Source organism: Paramacrobiotus metropolitanus, unplaced genomic scaffold (assembly GCF_019649055.1).
Source record: "Paramacrobiotus metropolitanus isolate TYO unplaced genomic scaffold, Prichtersi_v1.0 Parri_scaffold0000104, whole genome shotgun sequence".
Taxonomy (NCBI): domain Eukaryota; kingdom Metazoa; phylum Tardigrada; class Eutardigrada; order Parachela; family Macrobiotidae; genus Paramacrobiotus; species Paramacrobiotus metropolitanus.
The window spans coordinates 309,173-331,462 of NW_026570324.1; the positions used below are offsets into that span (position 1 = coordinate 309,173).

Here is a 22,290-nt window from a genome sequence, read left to right on the forward strand (position 1 = left end):
ACCGGGCAAAATGCACGCCTACGAAATAATGCTTGATTTGACTTCAAGATGAACTCTCCTTCTGAATCTGTCCAGAATCAAACATTTTCTTTAAAATTGTAATTCACCTTAGAAAAGAAGCTCTGTATCTGAGAACTCGAATTGTTCTGTAGCTGTAGAATGTTGACGCTGAACGTGCCCCTCACTCTGCAGGGGCACCCCAAAAACCACAACAAATCAGTGTTTGAATTCGAGCTGACAGCAAAGATTTAAGTTAATGGCTGCTTTTGAGCATAAATTTAGTTAATAATTATTAGAGCTCTAATTTTTTTAATATTCAGGAAGGTTCTCCAGACCAGAAGTTGAGAAACATCAGAAATTTATCAATGCACGCCAACTGCGAATCGTGCGTTTTGCCCGGTTAGAGTGTGTATATTGGATGCACATTTTTCCCGTACACCAACTCTGTGGTACAAGATGTGCGAGCCACTACAGTACGTGCGCGCTGCTCTACTGATCGATCAACAATATCTCACAGCTTAGCAGTCGTTACTAGGTAGAAGGTCATGCATTAATGCACGGCATCTCACTAACCATTAATCATAATATTATTCTGAAAATGCATGGGCGCCGGACGATTGACCTCCTCGTTGTCACAGTGAACTGCAAAACGTTTCCAAGATGCTGCCCGGCTCAACTGTGCAACAGCTGTCCAGGTTGTACCTATAAACTACGCCGAAGTCGCAGCCGGTACCAACAGCCGCCGAAAAGAAAGTTTGGTGGCTTTGTAACCGTCAACATAAAGTGCACGAAAAACTTTGGGTGCTGCAAATGTCTGCAAAAAATGTACGTGCGGATTCGCTTCAGTCGCATTATGAAATAAGCCGATTTTTCAGTGCTTGCCGCTGTTACTGTACCAGGTTGCGTTCGATAAGAACTTAGTTAAACAGCTTCCATGACCCGGTGAAGCTGTCTCATACGGCATTTGTTCGTCTAGTATTTGAAGGACAAAGTTACGATTATGCTCATTGAATTACACGGCAAAAGTATGAAGGGGATATGCGACCTACAAAGATTAGGAGGTCCTACAATGATCCTTTTCTAACACCGCATGATCCCAGAGTGACCCATGCACGTTGGTTTAGAAAACTCAACAGGGAATTGTCCATTATATTCTTGGTACTTTTGGCCGGTGGAAAGATTTGGACGAACTAATGTTCTTTCAAAAAAGTGGACTGCTAATACAGAGGCGTTCGAAAGGGTACCTACTATGCATATGGCTTTTAATGGCATACAAGCAGAACAACATGGAAATTTCATCAAGTAAAACAACCAGATAAAATAAAGTAAAGTAAAACAATCAAATAAAATCGATCATCAAGCAAATTTCATCAAGTAAAACAAATCGTCTTGGCAGGTCAATACGGATGCGTGCGTTAGTAGCAGCCAGCAGGACCCGCTGACGCCGCTGAATTACTTGCTCTTTTTACGTGTACCGGTGTACGTTAAGTTTTGTTACAAAAGTGCATTCGCGCAATACTACTTAAAATGATACAAATTTAAACGTTAAGAAAACAGCCAAAAAGCGTTATCGCCGTCAAAAATCCTGGGACGCATATTCAAGGTGCCCAAAACAGTAGCAGCATTTCCTTTCACTACAGCTAGGCTAAATCTCTGCTTCAAAAATGCAGTAGAACGAGGTTCCCCTGTGACGTCGCGAATCTTTCTGCCAGCGAAACGAATAAGCTCCATAAAATCAGATCCAAATGTGCCAAAGGTTTCGACTGCCAGGGGGAAAAACAAGTAACCCATCCTTTCCACATAGGAATATTTACGGTGTTTACTGTCTTCGGCCAGATGTGCAACATTACCGGAGGCGCTCGCGCTTGCCGGGACAGCCACCGTGTAGCATGTAATTGCTTAATAAGTAAGTGTTTATTAGTCAGATGGCTGCCTTAAACAAAGATTCTGGAGCGTGGTTAAATGCGTTGCCGGCACCATGTTTGGGCACCTTCCTAAGGGACGACGATGTGAGAATTGGTGTAGCCTTGCGCTTTGGATTACCGGTAGTGGTGGCACACAATTGCATCGCGTGCGGTACACAAGTCGAAACCAATGGTCATCACGGGCTATCATGCAATAAATCAACCAAAGGACGATGGGCGCGGCATAAAGAAATGAACAGCATCGCAAAGAATTGTTGCGAAAGCGCTGGTTTCCCTTGTCAGATGGAACCGACTGGACCATCCAGCACAGACGGGAAAAGACCCGACGGAATGACGCTGATACCTGTTCGCCAAGGCAGACCGCTTGTTTGGGATGTAACAAGCTGGTGTACTGTTGCAGATTCCCACGTCGCTGCAAGCGCGAAGAAATCCGGAAGTGTGTCCCAAATGGCAGAAAATTCCAAGCGCCGGACGTATTCCTTTTTGGACTACGGTTACCTCTTTTATCCGCTGGTTATTGAGACACTTGGAGTTTTTGGCCCTGCTTTCAGTGAAATGCTGCATTTCATGGGCCGAAAGATTCGGGACATAACGGGCGAAGCGCGTTCTACTGCTTTTCTCAAGCAGCGTTTTAGTTTAGCTGTTGTGAAAGGAAATGGTACGGCTGTTTTGAGTAATTGCCTTTTAATCCGAGAGAGGATAAGGATTTTGGTTGTTTTTTTATTGTTTAATTTTTAACTATTAAGTAGTGTACCAGCGCTTGCAATTATTTCCATTTGGGCGGCTATTGCCAATAAACTCAGTGTTTATACTGTGCTCAAAATCGTAATGTCCATATAATATTACTGTGATTATTCATTCGTATACAGGTTACACATGCCCAACATCGAAATGTAAGATGTCTACACTCGGTAAGATGCTTTTTGAGAGGACACAGGAGAAACGGTCCACTCAGTTTCTGAAGCAGAGAATCAGTGTTGCTTTAATGTTCTACGTCTCCTATGCGACCACACAACGCCAAGTGGGGGGAACTGGAGATGCTGTTGACCGGAAGCGCGAGCAAGGTGCGTGAACGCGAATGCGTTGGCCACCTCTGGTCGCTCCAGCCGCACAGGCAACCCCTTTATTTTGATTCGGTAGGAGCAAAATAACGAAACAAAAACAAAACAGGTGCGCGGCGGGCGGGAAAACAAAATTCTCGACGTGCAGATCGAGAGGTGAACAAGTGCGAAATGAGAACTCGAGAGGCTAACCAGTGAGCGAGCAAAATGAAAACTCGTGATGGCAAGCGAGCGTGCAGTGTGAACAGTGCGCGGAAAGCGGCTAAACAGAGACAACACACAAAGCGGCCGGCTTCCGTCCACATCAAACCGCACGAATGGTGGTCCGGCTCGGCCGATGCGGCGTGCAGAAGAAGGGAAGCGCCGTCGACGTAACATTAACTTGAATTAACGTTGTTAATTAGCTGTTAATGTTCTACGTCTCCTATGCGACCACACAACGCCAAGTGGGGGGAACTGGAGATGCTGTTGACCGGAAGCGCGAGCAAGGTGCGTGAACGCGAATGCGTTGGCCACCTCTGGTCGCTCCAGCCGCACAGGCAACCCCAAACTACCCCAAACCACTGTTCGTTCCGTAGGCGTCAAGGCCGGGTGTCGGAACTGCCGTGCGGACGTATCTTGTGAAGCAGGAGGACTTCCAGCGGCCAATGGTTTGAATAGCGGAGTCCGGAGCTCCATTTGATGCTGCGGTGGAAGCCGCCCCGATACGGAAGCTATGAGTGCTATAGCGTTCCCTTCCGGGTGTGCCGTTGAGGAAGATCTGAAGCCACCGGTCAACTTGTGTTCGCGTGACAAACTGTCCGTCCTGTTGCAGGAAAAATGGGTGGGACTGCTGCGTGGGAATTCTGACGGCTGCATAATTCTGGATTGCTGTGACAGGGCAGACTGACCTGCTAGTGGATACCAGCGTGATCTTGTACCCGTGTCCGAATTGATCGGTTTTGGATCGCCGAACGCTGATGACCACTGACTCACTGCCAATGGTGACGTCGCTGGTCGACAGCGTTCTTCTGTCGTCGTAATGACGGGTCGATTGCGACGTGAACTCGCTCACTCGCAGAGCAGCAAAGAACGCGGTCGTGAAGGTGCTCCAGATTAGGAGTTTCGAATACGCTGACAGAGCGGAACTTCTAATGTTGTCTTTCAGTCTTCGCATGATGTCCAAAGTAATTGGCAGGCGGCCGTCGACCGCCTTGGGGCATATCCTTCTGCAGCCGTCTACTGCTCTTAGGACTGATGCGCTTGCAGTAGGACTTGGAAGGCTAGCTTCGGCGTGAACTTTGGCTATGCTGGCGACGTACACTTTGATCGTGGCCGGAGAAATGTTTTGAAGAAACAGATGCGCTATGAAACGCAGCACGCTGTTTTCCGTCGTCGGGAGAGGAGAGGTGTGGTCGTTGATGCAAAATTCTTTAAACCGTGCCCAGCCGGCATTATATGTCGTTCGTGTCGTACTGGCAAGATGGTGATATTGCAGCCGCGCAACAGTGACATCTAATCTGTCGGGACATCGTATGTGCGCTGGAGATCTTCCCAAATGTCCGGTATGGCTTCCGGGGAGGCTTTGGCGTGTGGTGCCAGTCTCCTGAACCGGGTCGTCTGAAAACGTGATAACGAATCAGCGATATGGTTGTCGATGCCGCTTATATGCACTATCTTGACGGTAAAATTGTTAACCGCGGACACTGCTAGCATGCGACGCATTAAGTCCAGGACTGCGGCGTTGCCAGAACCCAGCTTCTCCCACGCTTGGGAGGCCCCCAGGTTGTCGCAGTGCAGTAAGACCCGCATGCGCTGCAGCTTGGGTGCCCAGATGGTCAACGCGATAACGACAGCAGCCATTTCCAAGTACTCGATGCATGGTTTCCTTTCGGTGACCCAGACGGGCCACCGAGACTGAAACCATTCGCCAGCAAGGTAGCCACCGATACCATGCGTTGCGGAAGCATCTGTGTACAGTTCAGTAACTTCAGGTCCTGACCAGTCGGGCTGGAGGAACTTGCTTGTACCATTCCACTGCGGTAAGAATGTTGCCCACCATTTAGGATCAAGATGAAAGCCGGTATCCAGCTTAATACGCGTCAGCGGGCGGCTGCCGCTGCTCTTACCTTTGCTGATAAGCAGTATCATACGGCGCAGAAACAGACGGCCAGCCGGTACGCATCTGCATGCAAACTGGAGGGTTCCGATGAGACTTTGCAGATCGTGCAAGGTGCACTCAGATTTCGTTTTCCAGTTGTCCAGCAAACCCACAATCTCGCTCAGCTTCGCTGCTGGTAAGGAAAGCGTTCGGGTAACGGAGTCTATGTGGATTCCGAGAAAGGTAATGGCAGTTGATGGACCATCCAATTTGTTCATCGCAAGCGGCACGCCGAGATCGCTGCAAATATCTGTAAATTTCTGTAGCAATAAGGAGCACTCGCGGTAACTTGCTGCAATGATTAGGAAATCGTCGACGTAGACCAGTATTGCACTGTGTCCGGTTTCGCACTTAAAGATCCATAGAATTGCGTCTGAAAACTTGCAGAAAATTCCAGGTGCAGATCGGCAGCCAAATGGTAACACAACGTCGTAATAGTACTTCTTCCCGACTTTGTATCCTAGGAGACAATGTTGCGACTCTTTTACCGGTATCAGCCGGAACGCTGCTTCAATGTCCAGTTTCACCATGACAGCCTCAGCTGGGAGCTGGAGGATTAGCTTGACAGCATCGTCGACGGAGCAAAACTGAAGTGGAGGATCATCCTTTGGAATGTGCAGATTCACAGAATCGATTGCTGGACGGGACAGGTCCATGATCATTCTGTGTCCACCGCTTTTCTTGACCCGCATGCTTAACGCGTTGACTGTGAACTGCTGAAACGGCCGCTTTGTAAATGGCCCTTTCGTGTGTCCCAACTGCACTTCTCTGTCAACAACAGACTGAACGGTGACATGATGAATGACGATGGATGGACTGTTAGGAGTGAAACGAGAACGATGAGGCCCAGTGTATTTCAAGTCCGCGCCCACGGTTAAACATTCGAGTAAATAAGCCACCAACGAAGCATCCGGATGAGCGGCCAGATGACGCACAAACGCTTCTGCTTTAAGAGGCGTTGTCCTGCCTGGGGCGGCTGCTGCCCCCTGAGGTTCCTTGACGGTGGACGTGATCGCCGTGCGCGGTTGACCCACAAGAGCTGCAGACATGTTTCCGGTTCCCGCTACAAGGTGTTGAGCACGCTCCACGGTTAAATTTCCTGCACATATCTCCGTCTGCGGCGGAACTGTTCCGAAAAAGCTGATCCCGATCCGGGCAGTTCATGGCGATATGGCCCATTTCACGGCATCGGTTGCACTTCGCGAATTTGTGCTTATTAACGCCGGTGTGAGTGACGGTAGACGTTGTGATCCGGGGATTTGCAATTGACTCCTGGTAGGCTTCATCATGTCTGCGAGTCCAAATCTCCGTATTGTCCGGATCACTGGTTGCGTAATTTCGGAACTGCGCGTCGTACTCTAAGACATGCTCCAGTTTGTGCCCGCGAGCGGGATCGGCAAGAAGGCATATCAAGTCTAGATATTTCAGCATGGGAATTGTGAACTCCGGCGCTTCGAAGGTCCTGTAGGCCATGAATACAGTAAATGCGCGGGTCCACGAAGCCAGACTGGTAATTTGTTCTTTCTTCATGGCTGACGTAAAGGTGTATTCGCCCGTTGCTTCGTCAACGACCATCCGCGTTCCAGGGTTCGGTCGCTTAGAGGGCGCTCGATTCTGTGGCAACAGGTCAACAAAGTCGACAAACTGCTCCCTGTCAAGGAGCTGCTCCCGTAGTTTCGGCGAAACCGCTGGGAGGTCCTTGTATCTTGCAGGGATGTTGGCGACCGCAGGCCCTAATCGCTCGGAAATGGGTCGGTGCGCTGGCGCAGGACCATCAAGAATAACGCTGTCTGTGTCCTTACCTTGCACTGTAGTGACCCGATTCGATGCCGGCGACAGAGAGCGATGCGCTTGAGGCCCGCCGACGTGTAATGCCGAGCCGCTTGTGGATCCCTGGAGTGATACCAGCTGACTGATCTGCTGCTTCAGTACCGCCACATCAGCCGTCAGCGTGTCAATCTGGGATGGGGAGCTGAGAGAGGATCCCGGAGGGATGACGACCGTAGACGCAACCCGCTTACCCGCTGGGGGGTTGTTGGTATTGTCCGCTGGTCGCTTCGCACTGCCGGTTTTCTGTTGAGCCGCCGAACGTGTCTGGGGTCCTCCAGAGCCACCGCGAGCACGACCTGTCCTCCTGCCTCTTCCCCTTCCAGTCATTGTGCAGTAAGAATGGCACGATACACGATACTTGAATTTCGTAGCGAATTTAGCGTTGTAACTAAAACGCTATCAGAATTGGAACACCAGATTTGTCCACCAGATAAAACAAAATTCTCGACGTGCAGATCGAGAGGTGAACAAGTGCGAAATGAGAACTCGAGAGGCTAACCAGTGAGCGAGCAAAATGAAAACTCGTGATGGCAAGCGAGCGTGCAGTGTGAACAGTGCGCGGAAAGCGGCTAAACAGAGACAACACACAAAGCGGCCGGCTTCCGTCCACATCAAACCGCACGAATGGTGGTCCGGCTCGGCCGATGCGGCGTGCAGAAGAAGGGAAGCGCCGTCGACGTAACATTAACTTGAATTAACGTTGTTAATTAGCTGTTAATGCGAGGTAATGCTGCGTGTGTTCCGGAAACGTTTTGCACTGGCAAGAGACGGGATGAAGTGTACTATGTGTTGAAATGATGATTACTGCTGCGTGGTTTTAAGTTTAACCACTGTCAATGTGAATAACCCAATAAAATTACATGCCGAAAAATACAGAGCTTTAGCACTGTAAACAAAATTAATAGCACTTAATGTCGAATTTTGGCTTTCACCAGTGAAAATGCAACCGTGAAAACAGCGTGAGAGCCGCATGCGATAATTAATATTGCTGCTTAAAACCTGCCAAACACCAGTAAGTCAGTACACTAATGTTATCAGTATTTTCCGTGTATGATCTGTTTTTATTTATAAAGTTATAAACTGATGTTTTTTTAAAGGACAATTTGCGCGCTAATTGATGTTAAATTCCAGGTGGCCGCTGTTTGGCCGCCCAGCTCTTCCAGACGTCGCTGCCGTCTGCATGACCTATTTTTGCTTCCGCTCTGCCTGTTTGCACACGGGCGCTATATAGTTCCGTAACGTCTGATAGTTTCTCTTTAACTCTCAACTGCCTGAATCATTCCAGATTTGTCATTTGAGCTCTCTTGCGTTATTCGTTGTTGTTTACCTCCCACCCACCCTACAAGGTGGCATTGACTGTAACTGTATTCTTATCAATTAAAGAGAAAAGGCAGTCGGGCATAGAAGGGATGTCGGAAACTCGTGGTGGTGAGGTCCGCCTGCACCGACTCCGATTTCGCACTTGCCCCCATACGCCGACCTGCTCGCTCTCAGATACCGCAACATGACGCTTGCTTCCGAATTACCAACAAAGATGCACTGTTAGCGGCACACCGAATTTAATTAAGCGGTTTTTTGTTTGTGTAATGGTGAGAGTTTGCGGTTTAATTTTCTCAAGTTGGGGCTCAATTCTAAATATTCTATTATACTGTACGTGCTGTAAAGGAGAAAATGCTTCTTTCTTGTAATATTTCCCTAACTTTGCTTCTATAACCATAAATACTGACTTCCCAAGGATGCAAAGTAAGTTTCAGGGAAAAACATTCTAGCGGTTTTTTCAAAAATCATTTCAGCCGAAAACATTTGCAAACCATTACATAAACACGGCGACAGTAATTTATTGATACAAGATTTCTAAAGTATTATAAATAGCATCATAAGCCGCAAACGAGCATCATAGCCGAAAAAAATAGCCGAAATCGAGCATCATAAACTGCGTCCCGATGGCACACAAGTCCTCCATGCAAGCCGTCTTTCTTCCAGAATGGCCAGAGTACGAGACCGCTGTGATGTATGCTGACTCCGTGGCATGAGCACAACACGGCATCGACCTCCCTTAACATCCCGCGCATTGAACCCAACAGGCTGTTCATCTCAAGCAAACGCCAGGTGGCACTGCAACGTAGTCTCCGCCTGCAGGCACACAAAACACGCAAGCAGTATTAATGTTTTGCCGTGGCCACATAAAGCGGCAAGAGATTCTTTGCCGTCTAGCATCCGCAGTCTCGACATAACGATTTCTGGTGGGACGATAATTAGTATATTCCGATCCGACAATACTGCTGCAATGTGGACGCCTACATGCATCGCTGTGGCGCTGACCTTTACGTATTCCACTGGATTGCCGTCTCATCCGGTGGAACATCGAACCGTCGACGTAGATACATTCGCCGAAGACGTAAGTTGACATCCCTGTGTACACAAAGTCCGTCTCGAGGAATTTATTCGAATATATTTTGACCATGTAGTAAAGCCAGTGTATTAGCATTTTTTTTGCGCCGCTGATGTGAATATGCTATGAATGCTGCTTGACCTCTTACTACGTTATCCGCACTTGTACACGTTGCAGGTGCTTGCGCAAATATTTCTTCCATTGCCACCGGTTTACAGCAGCGGCAGCAAGCTGAATATTCCACGAAGTCGCCACACCGGCTTCGGCCGTTCAGCGTACTTAATGAGCAACCGTAAAGGGGCTCTTGCACGACCTACCGTAGAGGCGCTCTTCACAGCCGCCGAAATAATCCCATCCGTCGTAAGGAAGAGCCAGCTTATCCCATTAGTCTTTCCAGAAGAACCCAACCAGCTGGGCAGAGAAATGATGGATGAAGAGGAATTCCTGCCGAAGGTCTAGCCAGGATGGTCACCGAGACGGTGTTTGCCCCATCAAACCCCATCCCGGTTAGTGATACCGAAGACATCTCAGCCAATCAGCGGGGCAACAGTCTTAACATGGGAATGCGCCCAGGCGGTCTTTTCCAGGGCGGACCATCTGCAGTACCAGGGCAGCCCCTGACGGAGAAGCATCCGAATCCTCCAGGACGGTTACTTCAAAAACTGGTGCCAGTCCAGCCGAAGAGCTTCGATAGTCCCCGCTTTTTCGTTGGCGGCGGCATGGCTCCCAAGCTTGATCGAAGCGAATTCGCTCAGCTGAATGCCGGAAGAATTTCCACCGCGGTGTTCCACGACACGCCGGACGTAACTTTTGGACGGATTCCCACCGACCTGCCGGGACAGATAGCGGACCGCATTTCCTTTTCGTTGGCGTCTGACCAGGAACGCGTCTTCGCGGTACCATCCTCTCGTAAGTACCGTGGAATCAACCCCGCAGCGGTTCCCCTGACATCCCCGGGTGTCCAACGAAAGTTTTTCCAGGCAACAGAATTACCGAGATCGGTGAATATTTTCAAGATCATGCCGTTTTTTAGCATGCTGATTGGCGGTCGGCCTACTTTACCAGGGGTTCCCGAGGACGGAGCTAAGCCAGTGACCGATGAGGGCGCTGACCGGTACGCTGACGCAAACACGGATTGGTTGTTCCTTCCGCCGACAATTCCTGCCCGCAGCGTTAATTCCATCGGTGGGCCAGAAACTTTCTCGGGGCCCCGTAGTATGTTACCAGCCGCAGATGATGATGGAGTCCTTCCCGTGCCCCTTCCAGGAACTGAAGGAGCGTCTATGCTGAATAGCATGGCGTCACCGATTCTTCCCACTGTCTCTGAATCCCAACAGGACCTACTCCCTTTGATGCCGTCCGATGAACTACTTACCTCGGATAAGAGAACGGATCCGACCACATCTCAGCCGGTGTCTTACGGTATTCGTGCCGACGGTGATGACCCCACCCGATTACCTGGTAACACTATGATCAGCGATATGCTCCTTCCGGAAGACCCACCTTCCGAAGAGTTGCACCCCACCAGAGACCGCCCCAGGAGAACTTCCCGCAACGACCTGTTACCACGTGTCTGGATGGCGTCGGGCATGGTTGCGGGATCTCTTCCGACCAAGCTCCCGGCCGCAACTGACGGTAAGGGTTATAGCAGCGCTGCAGAACTGTCCACCGGACCGCACGTGTCGTTGAGGTATCCGCTGATGGCCAGTGGCACTGCATCACGGGCGTCCGGGAGCCTGTCGGTCCTGCTCAAGCCGGTGAGAGTACTGCAGGAGGACGATAGCGCAGGCAGTGAGGACTATCCTGGATTGGACGTACGGAACAGACGGAAATCCGCGGCGAACGGCAGGATGGCGTGCCGGGAATGGGAGTTATGTAAAGCGGTGCAGGCCGGATACTTCCCTTATTCGACGCTCTCTGGGCAGAGCGAAACACTGTAGGTGTCCACTGTCCTGGAAACTGACGATAACGAAGTTATGGTATTATTAATAAATATACTGATTGCATTGAAATCTTAAAACTTAAATGACATAAAAGAACCGCGCCAATCAGGGCAGCCATCCAAAAGGAGGCAACATACTGCTTTTGGGCAATTCCGAAGCTGAGGTGTAGAACTTGTGAGTCATCCAGGGAAAAAGCAACAGTGGAAAACACTCAGCCCAACCGAACGGCAAGCAGAACCAGCCAAACCGCAGCCGCTTACTGCGATGCCACGCAGCGTCTCTTGCCAGCGTAGCAAGTACTACAAAGAAAAAACAAAACTTATATGTGCATGTAGTGTTCTCCAGCAATATCAGAATATTTCAGTGCGGGAAACAGCAGTACAATTAATGCAAGAGGTCACAAAATCATTGTTCTGGTGCTTTTTTAACGTACCATATGTTACAGGGACACTGGGACGTACCTGAACCACATGGAAAGCACAACCGGCTACCGCCAAGTTGTAGTGTGTTGCGCATTGAGTAATCGCGGGATCAGCAAACCATGCACGAGCTATTACCGTGCGAAATGCCTCAAGGTCAAAAACAAGTACGCGACTACGACGATCTGACAACTGCGAACGATGCATGACGATATGCCGCAACACGAGATTCCGAGAAGACGGGAAGCCTGCTGGTTTACCGAATGGCCACCATCTTAACCCGTTCTGACGCTTTATCGTTCAACGCCAGTAAACTGTTTATGCCGTATACGTCGTTTGCTATGTCAGTTCTGTTTGCACTTCTGTAGTCGATCGCGATTCACGAGCGTTCAGGCGCCACAGGGAACTTTTAAATATTGAATAATAAGCTGAGCGCATTGTACGTCGTTAACACGCTTAGTAATACGGTTAATGTTGCACTGGTTTTGGCTAATAATGCAAGGAGGAAGAAATTGTAGCCTCATTCACTTTACATTTTCGCGATGCTTCTACTGTAAAAACGCCACATTATGCCAGCGCACTACACACTAGTCAATATACGCGGGGATGTCAGCCAGCGAATCCACAAAATTTCCTGTACAGAGTACTTGCTGCCCTCAGCCGGCAGGAATGTGACGTTGCGGCTGTACACGGAGCTTATGTACCTCGCGCCCATTTAGCCATATGCACTGCCGCAACGTCACTCTCCACCCGGCTGGCGGCAGCCAGTACAGGGATTATATAAATACGCTGCTGACATCTTTGCAGCTAATAGATATGAACGAAGGCCTTTCGCAGAATCTTGAATATGGCAAAAAGGTCACCGGTTATTTTAATCGTAGTAGAACTAAAGAAGAATTGTCTTTACCATTACGGGAACATTTTCATTCACCATTTAAATTCGACACAAGTTACATACACAACAGTGGTAAACCAAATGAGTATGGGACTATCGACAGGTGCTCGTTCTGCTGTTACTACGCAGCCTAATTACATGAAGTGCGAACTATGTATAATCATAGGTACTTTGATAACTACGCTTCTTTTAAAACTGATAGCATTGCCGGCATAAACTAAACGTTGCCGTTGAATCAATGTCAGTATCGAGTCGGACATCAGCTCGCCTTGCCTGTCACCCAAACCTGTGACCTTTGGCGCGTCCGGCCCGTCTCACTGAGCGTCCAGCATGGAGAAGAAGCTGCTGCGTTTTTTCCGGCCCACGTAGCACCCACAGCGGGTGTATCGTCCGTTGCACCACGTGACGTAGGGCTGATTGCTGGCACACATGTCGTAGTCGTCGGTGCAGCAGGCACACCCGTCACCGTTAACGGTGCCGCAGCGGCCGGAGACCAGGGCGGTCAGGCCGACCAGCAGTACGCACAAGATCAGGAGGGCGCGCATGATGTAGCCGGGAAGGGAAGGCGACGTCGTAGTGAGCGGAGAAAAGCGGTGCACACAACCAGACGATGTGCGGCCGTGAGTAGATAGAATATAGAGCTACTCCTCGGTGAATGCGCAATTTAACAGGATTTTATTGCCGTATGAAATTATGAATTCACTCTGGTGGTGGCCCTTTAAATACCCGCGCGCAAGCACCGTTTTCCGTCCCTGCAAGCTGCTCGCCGTCCAGGCAATTTGCTCTGTGACTCGATCACGCGCCCATTACCGTGATGTTATGTAATACGTCCAACCTGCTTCAGCTTAGAATTTTTTAACAAATACGTATTATTCATACTGACGTGTTTATCCGCGTACGACCCAGCTCCATGATTGTCGCATATCTTTGCTACGATCACGCGCCCATTCCCGTGATGTTATGCAATATTATGTTAAACCTGTTTCAGCTTAGAATCTACGTTCATTTTGACGTACTTAACCACGTACGAACCCTTCGCTATGACGGACGCCTGCATGCCTTTGGAGTGATTTATAATTGGTGTCCTGTGTACATACCGGTTAATTGTGTAAATCACCGATCAGGCGCAGTTTTCGTTGAACCGGTATTGTGTAATAAAACTTGAGACGTTAAAAAAACTTGCCACTGTTTCGTATTGTTTACCGTTAATTTTTCTTAAAACGAGTTTTCAGATGACCATACTGTGATTGACGGTCTTACTGCTGCTGTAGCGCAGCTTAACAGATGAATGTCGAGCGATTTGGAAAGCGGCCACGGCCGTTCCTGCAGTTAATGTGGCCGTCTGCCATTACGTAACGGGCAAGGAATTTTAAGTAACACATCCGCGACGGCATTAATTGCGTAAGAAAGCCATAATTGCCGCAGGGTAACCCAAGCTTATTAGTGACTCAGTCTGTTTTCTTGGCCACCGTATTATAAAACGCCATTAAAATTTAGCGGGTACTCTTAACACTGTTCCTACCTGAAGAAATCTATAGCAGTATTTTTTCTTCGCCTGGTTGGTTTTTTGAACTTCTTTCGTTATCCACTACGTGACTGCACTTTAGTGGTCAAATCAAAACGCAATGCATAAACATAAGAAGAAACACATCAGACTATAACAGAAAAATTTCGTTTAGTTTATCCAGCCCTTCCATCGTGCCCAGCACTGAAGCCGCATTTATCCACTACGTCGTATCCATAGGATAAAGCAAAACCCAGCAGAAGCGAAATATTACTGTGGTTTGAGATAATGTTGGCATAGAATGCGGTGCTGCATGTTTTAATCAATTTGTTTGTGACCTTTCTTCAATTCTGCTTCGAAAGTGCGCCTTTCTGTGCTTATTGCTTTGTGGATCGTTCTACCCTCTCCGCTTCTGTCACTTTTCAATTTTCCCACGATAGGTGGAAAACGCGTAAAATCGCGTAGTTGGTTTGTGCTAAATGAAAAAATTCTGCAATGAAATTATGTCGTAGTATCCTAGCGCCGATATACATAATGTAACTACGACAAAATGTGGTGATACTTGAACCGGTTTTGCGGATATACGTTTGCACTAGCACAGCTAAGCGAGGCATCGGATAACTGCCAAAAGGGATCTCTGGAATACAACGGGAGCAGATAACTGCTAAACGGGATCTCAGGGATCAAAACGGGAAACGAGTTCAGACAGATCTGTGCGCCTATTTATTCTGCTAAAATGGGCCGTAAGCATCCCTTTGCGCGTGTTGGTCCTTTGGCTCATGGACCGGATAAGATGTTGGCCCATGAAAGCTGGCCCCCTAACAATGGGGTGCGTGAGCGGATGTTCGCCCCTAAGGAGGGCTAGCAGCCTGTACAGTATTTACTGTTTAAATGTTCGATCATTTTGGTTAGTTTCTTTAGCGCAAACCTATTATTACTTAAACTGGCTAATGCCGAATTAAAGAAACTGCTTAACGCGTATGAAAGTAATTGCCGATGCGTAAGGATACGCTCATTCATCGCAACCGCCTCAATCCGAAGTGTATTTAAACGGTTAACTTCATTTCAACTGACTAGTGTAACCTTTCCTTTCGGTTCTTTCGTTCACTTCATCCAAAAACTACGGTTTTGCTGCAGGTGCATTGCAGGACCAGAGAGAATAATTCTGTGGAGAGAAGAGGAGGAGAGACACTTTGGTCGCTGGGCTTCCGGTTGTCGAGACTAGAATGCCAGATACCGATTTCTCAGGTCACTCAAACAATAACATCTTCGCCTAGTCCATGTCAAATAAACACGAGACTTCGAAGTTGCTACTTAAGAACGTCCCCCATGTTCCGTAGATGGCCTTATGGACCGTTGTCGGCGAATTTAAAGACTGATACAGAAATGATTATACGTTTAAGGCGTGTTTTCTGTCATATTTCATAATTATTGTGTATCAAAACTTGACTGCATAGTGCTTGAGGGAAAAGAAAATTACTGTATCTGAACTTGGATAATATTTTGTACTATCTGGAGTGTCTCCTGCCCGATGATGTTATTATAGTGTTGGCCTGGTTGAGTGATTTTATTGCCCTAGAACAGTCAACATGGGCCATGCGACTGGATAGCGTCGTACCGGAGCTTAGTTCCCAGTAAAGGTCATTCACCAGTAACCACAAAAACCATCAGTAGATTACAGATTTTGACATTATGCTAAGCTGCTTTGAAGCATCGCACAATGTAAAGTAACAGTAAGCGTTAAGAAACCTGCCGGAATAAAAGCTGACAATAAGTTCCATCAACTGATAAAAGCCGATAAACAATAACCGTCTGTGGCTGTGGCTCGTGAGGAAAGTATAAACATTGTGCTTAAATTCTATGTCATCCAGGCTGGCTAATGCTTGGACCTATACAAGTCATTGTAAACCTCTAGAAAAGCAAAAACAGTTCATCGAGATTGCGACTGCACTCGACTGTACCAAGAACACAGGCAGCGTTGCCCCGTTGTATTTCTAAACTGCAACGCTGCAACAAAAACTGCTTCGCACGGCTTTCTCCAGTCTGCTCCCGAATACGTTTGGCCAGATCCGAGATAAAACCACTAGTGCTTGGTCCACAGGATCCCATAGTTTCGAAAGCAAAAGGCTGTACAATGTATCGATCCCTCAACTTCTCATATTTTCCCAGTTTTCGAATCTCAGCGGCTTCCGCGGCAGCGCCAGGGCGGTCAGAAGTTTGGCCAATATATGTTGCCGCTAGCGTGTCAGCTACAGTGACATCCCATACTAATGGTTTTCCATATTTCCAAGGATACAGGGTCATGCCATCTGGTCGTTTTCCAGTTTCCTTATCAAGTCCGGGAGGTTCCAAAATGGCGGATATTTTCGCAGATCCACACGCCCGCTGAACTATGTTGTTGAGCGCGCTGTGGCGCCGGATTCGTCCTGCACTTTTCTTACAGCAAAGGCCATGATGACCGTACCTGTCAACCATTTCGCCACAACGGCATATGTGCTCATTACAAATAAAAGCACCTAAGCGTAAAGCCACAGCCACTCGTAAACTGACATCATCAAGAAGGTTTCCTAAACTGGACACAGGCAGCGCCGACAACCATGCAGAAGACTCTTTTGTAGACAGGGCCAACAAGCGAGCTTTAGCGATAACGTCGGCATTGTCCACTAAGAGACGGCGCATTTTGTCGTACATCACACCGGTCCACGCTGACTGGAAACGACGGCTCGGCATAGGCGGTGGGTCTTCTCCAAGTTTCTCCTGATAAACCTTAACCACATTTTCTCTAGGGCTTTGACCAGTATCCGGGACAATCTCACAGACCAGAGGATCCGTAGCATAACACGAAGATAGATATGCAGGCAACGCTACATCCTCCGCCCTACAAAGGCCGATTCCTCCAAGGCGATCAGGTAAAATCGCTTGTCGCCACACGGTGTCGGACATTTCTACATTCGTAATTTCTTCCGCTTTTCTCCTCACGGTATCGTCAAACAGGCGCAGTTTATCTGGACACTTCCAACACGGGGCGCACCTAAGAGTAAACAACAATCTCGGCAGCGAAAGGCTGTTCTTCAAAAGGAACAATGACTGATGCGCTGGCAACACACCGAGCAGATCAGTCAGACGTCGTATCTGACCGATCTTTCCATCTAACACTCGCCCAATCGCCAAATCAGTAAGTGGTGCACCAAGGAGGTCCAGCTGCTCCGACGAAACCAGCAGAATCTCAGGTGAAATAGAGTGAAAACTTTCAATGACTTCTTTCCGCTCGGATTCAGTGCCACCAAAAACGTGCAGCTCGCATTTCGACAAATTCAACTGCAAGCCGAGTGTGCGTGCTTTTCCCAATATTGTCATGAAATCTCCCAAAACGGTATCCGGATCCCCGCCGCACGTGCCGTCATCCAAAAACCAGATGTTTAATTCGGACTGTAATTCTCTGGACAAATTAGCCGAGATCAAACAAAACAGTAACGGGCCAAGTGGATCCCCTTGCTGGATACCATGGGCAGAGGCAATAATTTGGTCTCCACAAAACAATGACGACGGAGTGCTGTATGCCGCGGAGATAAACGCATAATATTGAGGAAGAACTTCCGCCACTTTCTTCAACATCACATCTCTGCGGACCGTGTTAAAAGCGTTAGCAAAGTCAAGTTTTAACACAACCTGTACTTCAGAACAGTCATCCCGTACAAATTTACGAGCAGCATGTACGGCCGCTTCTGCACCTCCACGAGTACCATAACCGAGCTGCACGGGACGAAATAGTTCTCCCATCTCATCTTGAACGCGTCGGCTGATAACTTTTCCAAATAGCCGCCGCAATGTGCAACCGCAAGCTATGGGACGAATACCCCCGTTTTTCTTTAATAGAGGCGTCAACATTCCACCAAAGAACACTCTCTTAGCCGCCGCAGGATCTTTCCGGATAGAGCTAGGTTGGCCAGTTTGGACAGGGCCGACAGTAAGGACTCCCTGTTTCTCCAGGCACACTCACCATCTCCTTCAAATGCTGCGGTCGAAGACCATCAGGTCCAGCTGATGAGCCTGCAGGAAAAGATTTAACAGCGACAAGAATCTCATTCGGAGACACATTGTGAGCAACAGGTTGAACGTCACAGACCGTTGTATCCAGATCCGCTGGTGGATCTGGATGTTTATCACGTAACGCCTTAATAACGTCTCCCGTCAGCGCAGCAACCGTATCTTCAGACGTCAGAACTTTAACAGCACCGCTGATGTCACCATCCTGCAGTTTGGCATTCACCAGTTTGCGTAAGGTTTCATCAGTAGTCTTCTTCTTGCTGGTCTTATTACGGACAGTGTTAGGGAGAGGAGAATCTGCAGATGTGCCGCGCAAATTCGCCTTCACCGACGCAGCTAGGGAAGGTCCTCGTCCAGCTTTGGCAGGGGGAGCGTGGAGGTTGTCTAGTGGAAACAGCAACAATTTGGCCCAAGACTCTTCGTCATTCTTACTGCACACGTCATTGACTGCAGCCGTGTAGGATTCTGCGCAGGCGCGCCTGGCTCCTGCTGGAATGTGACGAAGAATGGGGTGCTTTTTCCGAGCTGCAAATATACGGGTTTCGATGGTCTCCAAAACTACTGTAGGAGCGGATGATCCAGGAAGTTGTGGTGCTTGACGGAGATTCTTCGCTTGAGCAGTACGACAAATATCAGAGGCCCGATGTCTGCTCAATCCGTGCTTAGTCGCACACACTTTTCCACACAGATCACAAACGAAAGACATAATGACATGATACTTCACTCACAAGATTTACTTTTCAATGGTAGTGCAACAAATTACAAAAATATGAAATTTCAAATCATCTAATAACCTAAACCAGACGGCGATGTAAGGAAAGAGAATATCCATTGCGCGGACACAAGAGTTAAATCGCTCACAGCATGCGCACGTTACGTGCATGCGCAGGAGGTGATGACGTCCCTGGCTGAAGGGAATGTCTTGTCCGAAACGGGGAAATGGTACCGCCATGGACGGGTCTGCTCATTGGGAATTACGCGGAACACGAGCGGGAGCCGGAATGGGAGACGGAGCAGAGGCTGGAACAAGGCTACAGACTGCGCATGCCGCGCAATGAGCGCTGCCTGCATGGCAGAGCGGTGAGCCGGGAAGACACTCAACCAAGCACTGTACTTGTGCTTGGACGGAGCAGGAGGCAACCGCGCACATGAGGATCATGAAGGAGATCGCCCGGGCCATGATGCACGGTCAAGGACTGTTAGACTGCCGTCGGTATGATATGCTGCTACGCGAAGCGTCGCTAAAACTGCGGAGGGGGCTGGCAGACAGAACAGGTAGATGACTGCAGACTCAACTGTGATGCGGATTGCGGAGTATCTTTACCCGTCAATTTATATTGCAGGTCGCGTTTGTTTTCTTGAGAATAGATGCTAAGTACTTTAGGTACTGTTGGCATGCACTGGGGATTATCCCGTTTCCGCAGAAATTACTACAGTCGCCGACTATGTTTCTCTTGTCTCTCACACCGAACGTTTTCACCGACATTTCAAAGCCTGACACTTAATGATAAGTGTTAGCTTGGCTTAATGCTTTCGCTATAGCTTTGCATAATTTTTTGGCAAATCATTTGCTGCTTTATGTTGAGTTGTTTACTAGTTTCTTGCAGCCAGCTTAGCATTGTTATGGTAATGATAGCCATTATATTTTATCTTTGGTGCTGTCTACACGGACACTTCTTGGCCGACATTTCAAAAGTGTTTTCCTTAACGTCGCACATGGGGTTATTTAGGAGTTAGGACAGGTTTGTTTTAGTGTTTTCAAAGAGATTTTTCTGGCGAGACATGCCGCGGACAAAGTGATTCCGCGAATCATTAGTCTAAATAATGCCATTCCGTCAACATATGCTTATTGTGTCAGCCGAGCCGCCTGGTCAGCCGAGCCGTCTCGCACGGTCTCTGCGTTTGCGAAATGTCGTTCCATACCACGGTCCGGTGTGCCAGAATCGCGTAGCCTACGGTGCGATCCGTCGCTACCTCACCGACGATACTCATAATTGGGCACGTTTTGCACTCCTGCTCCAAGGTCAACTCCTCGAGCTCACAGTTGTATGTAGTGTACGTTTTCGTAGAGTACCAGGCTCCTTCGCCCTTCGGCTCTGCTGAAAAAGACCAGACACTACCACGCTTCACCATCGAATTCACACCGCATTTGAACGTGTTAGCCATGACCCAACAATCTCCCGCTGCTAACGGCTTCTCCTTGGAGGACTTCGTCGTGTCCCTCCAGCCCAGAAATCCTTCCTCGATGTGCAAGGTCTCCTCCCAGGCCCGACAGCTGAAGCCTTGGAACACGGTCCGGGCTTTATCTTCTGTATAGATGTCATACTTGACCGGGGTGAACTTGACGGACGACATGTTGGTCCGGCATTGCTCGTAGCGCTCAAAACTGACGACACCGACATGTCGTGGTGAAGAGCAGTCGCAGACAGCCACCTCCAGTGCTGCGACTAAGGGCATAAACAACAACACCAACAGCAGCAAGCCGTAAAAGTGCTTGTATGAGCATGGGTCATACCGGTCCGGTGCCCTGCGCTCACGGCCCGAACGCCGCTGTTCCGTTTCCGAGTTTTCCCGAGTCACCGGCGCGAGCATCTCCGCCTCCGCCGTTGTCACTACCTCAGTCACCACAGGGGCCTGTACCGCTGGCACCACAGGGGCCGCAATTTCAGGGGCGATCAGGGTGGTAGACGGCTCCTCTTCCGCCACCGTGTCCGTGACCTCGTCTTGGTCCACCAGCTGCTTGGGACGCGCGACAGGAATCCATCCTTCGCCGTCCTCATCCTCGGAGTCAACGAACATCTCGTTGCGATCCTTGAACAACTTCATTTTTGACACGTGGGTAACGAAAACGTTCCTTCGCTTCCGGATCCCGCAAGTTTCCACTTCGTAATTCACGGGCGACGTTTGCCTAAGCACTCGGTAGGGCCCATAAAAACGACTCAGTAACTTGGTCGCCTTACCGCGCTTTCCGGCAGGGTTGAACACCAAAACGTAATCCCCGTCTTTGTACGTCACTTCCGGGTGATCGTCGTGGGCGTGGAGGTAGTTCTGCTTCCCCTCAATGCGCGCATTCGCTTTTGCATGAAGCGCCTCCATCCGCTCTCCGACATCATACACGAACGCATCCGCTACCGTTGGAAAGGCGATGTCGACCGGCAGCGTCGGCTCCCTTCCGTACAGTAACTTGAACGGCGATTCTTTCGTCGTGTCGTGCTTACTGGTGTTAGTCGCGAACACCACGAACGGCAGCACCTCGTCCCAGGTGCGCTGCTCAGCGTCTATGAACTTCGACATCATATGCGCCAGCGTCTGATTGTACCTTTCGCACGAGCCGTTGGTTTGTGGCATATATCCGCTCGTCGTAACGCGCTTCACTTCCAGTACCTTGTAAAGGTCGCTTGTCAGCTGATTGACAAACGGTGTCCCCTGATCGCTCAAGATCCTCAAGGGAAACGAATGCTGCAGAAACACTTCAAAAACCAAGAATTTCGCCACTGTCATCGCACTCTGCACCGGAAATGCGCCTGCCAATACATATTTAGTGAAAAGGTCAGTCACTACCAATATATATTGGTTTCCACGCTTGGATCTGGGCAACGGCCCCAGAAAATCCATGGCTAACATCTCGAACGGCCGCTCCGGACAGAACGACTGGATCGGTCCGGCCGCCTTCGTCGTTAACCGGTTCCGCGCCTGGCACGGTGCACAAGACGCCACATACTGCTCCGTAAAGTTGATCGCTTGAGGCCAGAAGAACCGCTTCCGCACTCGGTCCCAGGTCCGGGCAAAACCGAGATGTCCTCCCATCGGGTCATCGTGGCAGAACGCCAGTACCTCAAAACGTAACGTTTTCGGAACGGCTAGCAGTAAATGTTTTTCACCTTGACTCTTCCACTCGCGATAGAGCAACCCGTCCTTCACGGCGTAAACTTTCTGAACGCTCTTGACCGAGTCCATCTGCTCCATCACCTCCTGAATCCAAGGGTCATTGGACTGTGCCTCCAACATTGCTTGCGTGGTGGGGCCCGTCTCCTCACGTACCGCCATCACTGCCAGCACACCGGTTTCCGTAGCCGGTGGGTACCGAGACAGACAGTCTCCATCGGCATGCTTCGCTCCACTCTTGTGTCGAAT

General features: G+C 49.1%; 2 protein-coding genes and 1 long non-coding RNA gene across 4 annotated transcripts; all 3 read right to left on the reverse strand.

Annotated features, from left to right (window-relative positions):
* Positions 1-3,389: 3,389 nt before the first annotated feature.
* LOC129597431 (uncharacterized) lies at positions 3,390-5,149 on the reverse strand. Its single transcript, XM_055494967.1, has 2 exons — positions 5,095-5,149; positions 3,390-4,585 (listed from the first exon to the last, which is right to left on the reverse strand). Exons 1-2 carry the CDS (start codon positions 5,114-5,116, stop codon positions 3,537-3,539), a joined length of 1,071 nt encoding a protein of 356 aa, XP_055350942.1. The 5' UTR covers positions 5,117-5,149; the 3' UTR covers positions 3,390-3,536.
* Positions 5,150-8,639: 3,490 nt separating this feature from the next.
* LOC129597441 (uncharacterized) lies at positions 8,640-13,394 on the reverse strand. Of its 2 annotated transcripts, XR_008691566.1 has the most exons (4): positions 11,753-13,394; positions 11,429-11,590; positions 9,666-11,307; positions 8,640-9,368 (listed from the first exon to the last, which is right to left on the reverse strand). It is a non-coding gene; the product is annotated as an uncharacterized LOC129597441 (long non-coding RNA). The 2 variants fall into 2 exon arrangements; XR_008691565.1 differs by having other exon boundaries at positions 8,640-11,307; positions 11,753-13,377.
* A 1,944-nt stretch (positions 13,395-15,338) lies between these two features.
* On the reverse strand, positions 15,339-17,922 carry LOC129597440 (uncharacterized). Its single transcript, XM_055494980.1, has 2 exons — positions 17,814-17,922; positions 15,339-17,731 (listed from the first exon to the last, which is right to left on the reverse strand). The coding sequence occupies exon 2, from the start codon at positions 17,722-17,724 to the stop codon at positions 16,021-16,023; it is 1,704 nt and encodes a 567-aa protein (XP_055350955.1). The 5' UTR covers positions 17,725-17,731; positions 17,814-17,922; the 3' UTR covers positions 15,339-16,020.
* Positions 17,923-22,290: the final 4,368 nt, after the last annotated feature.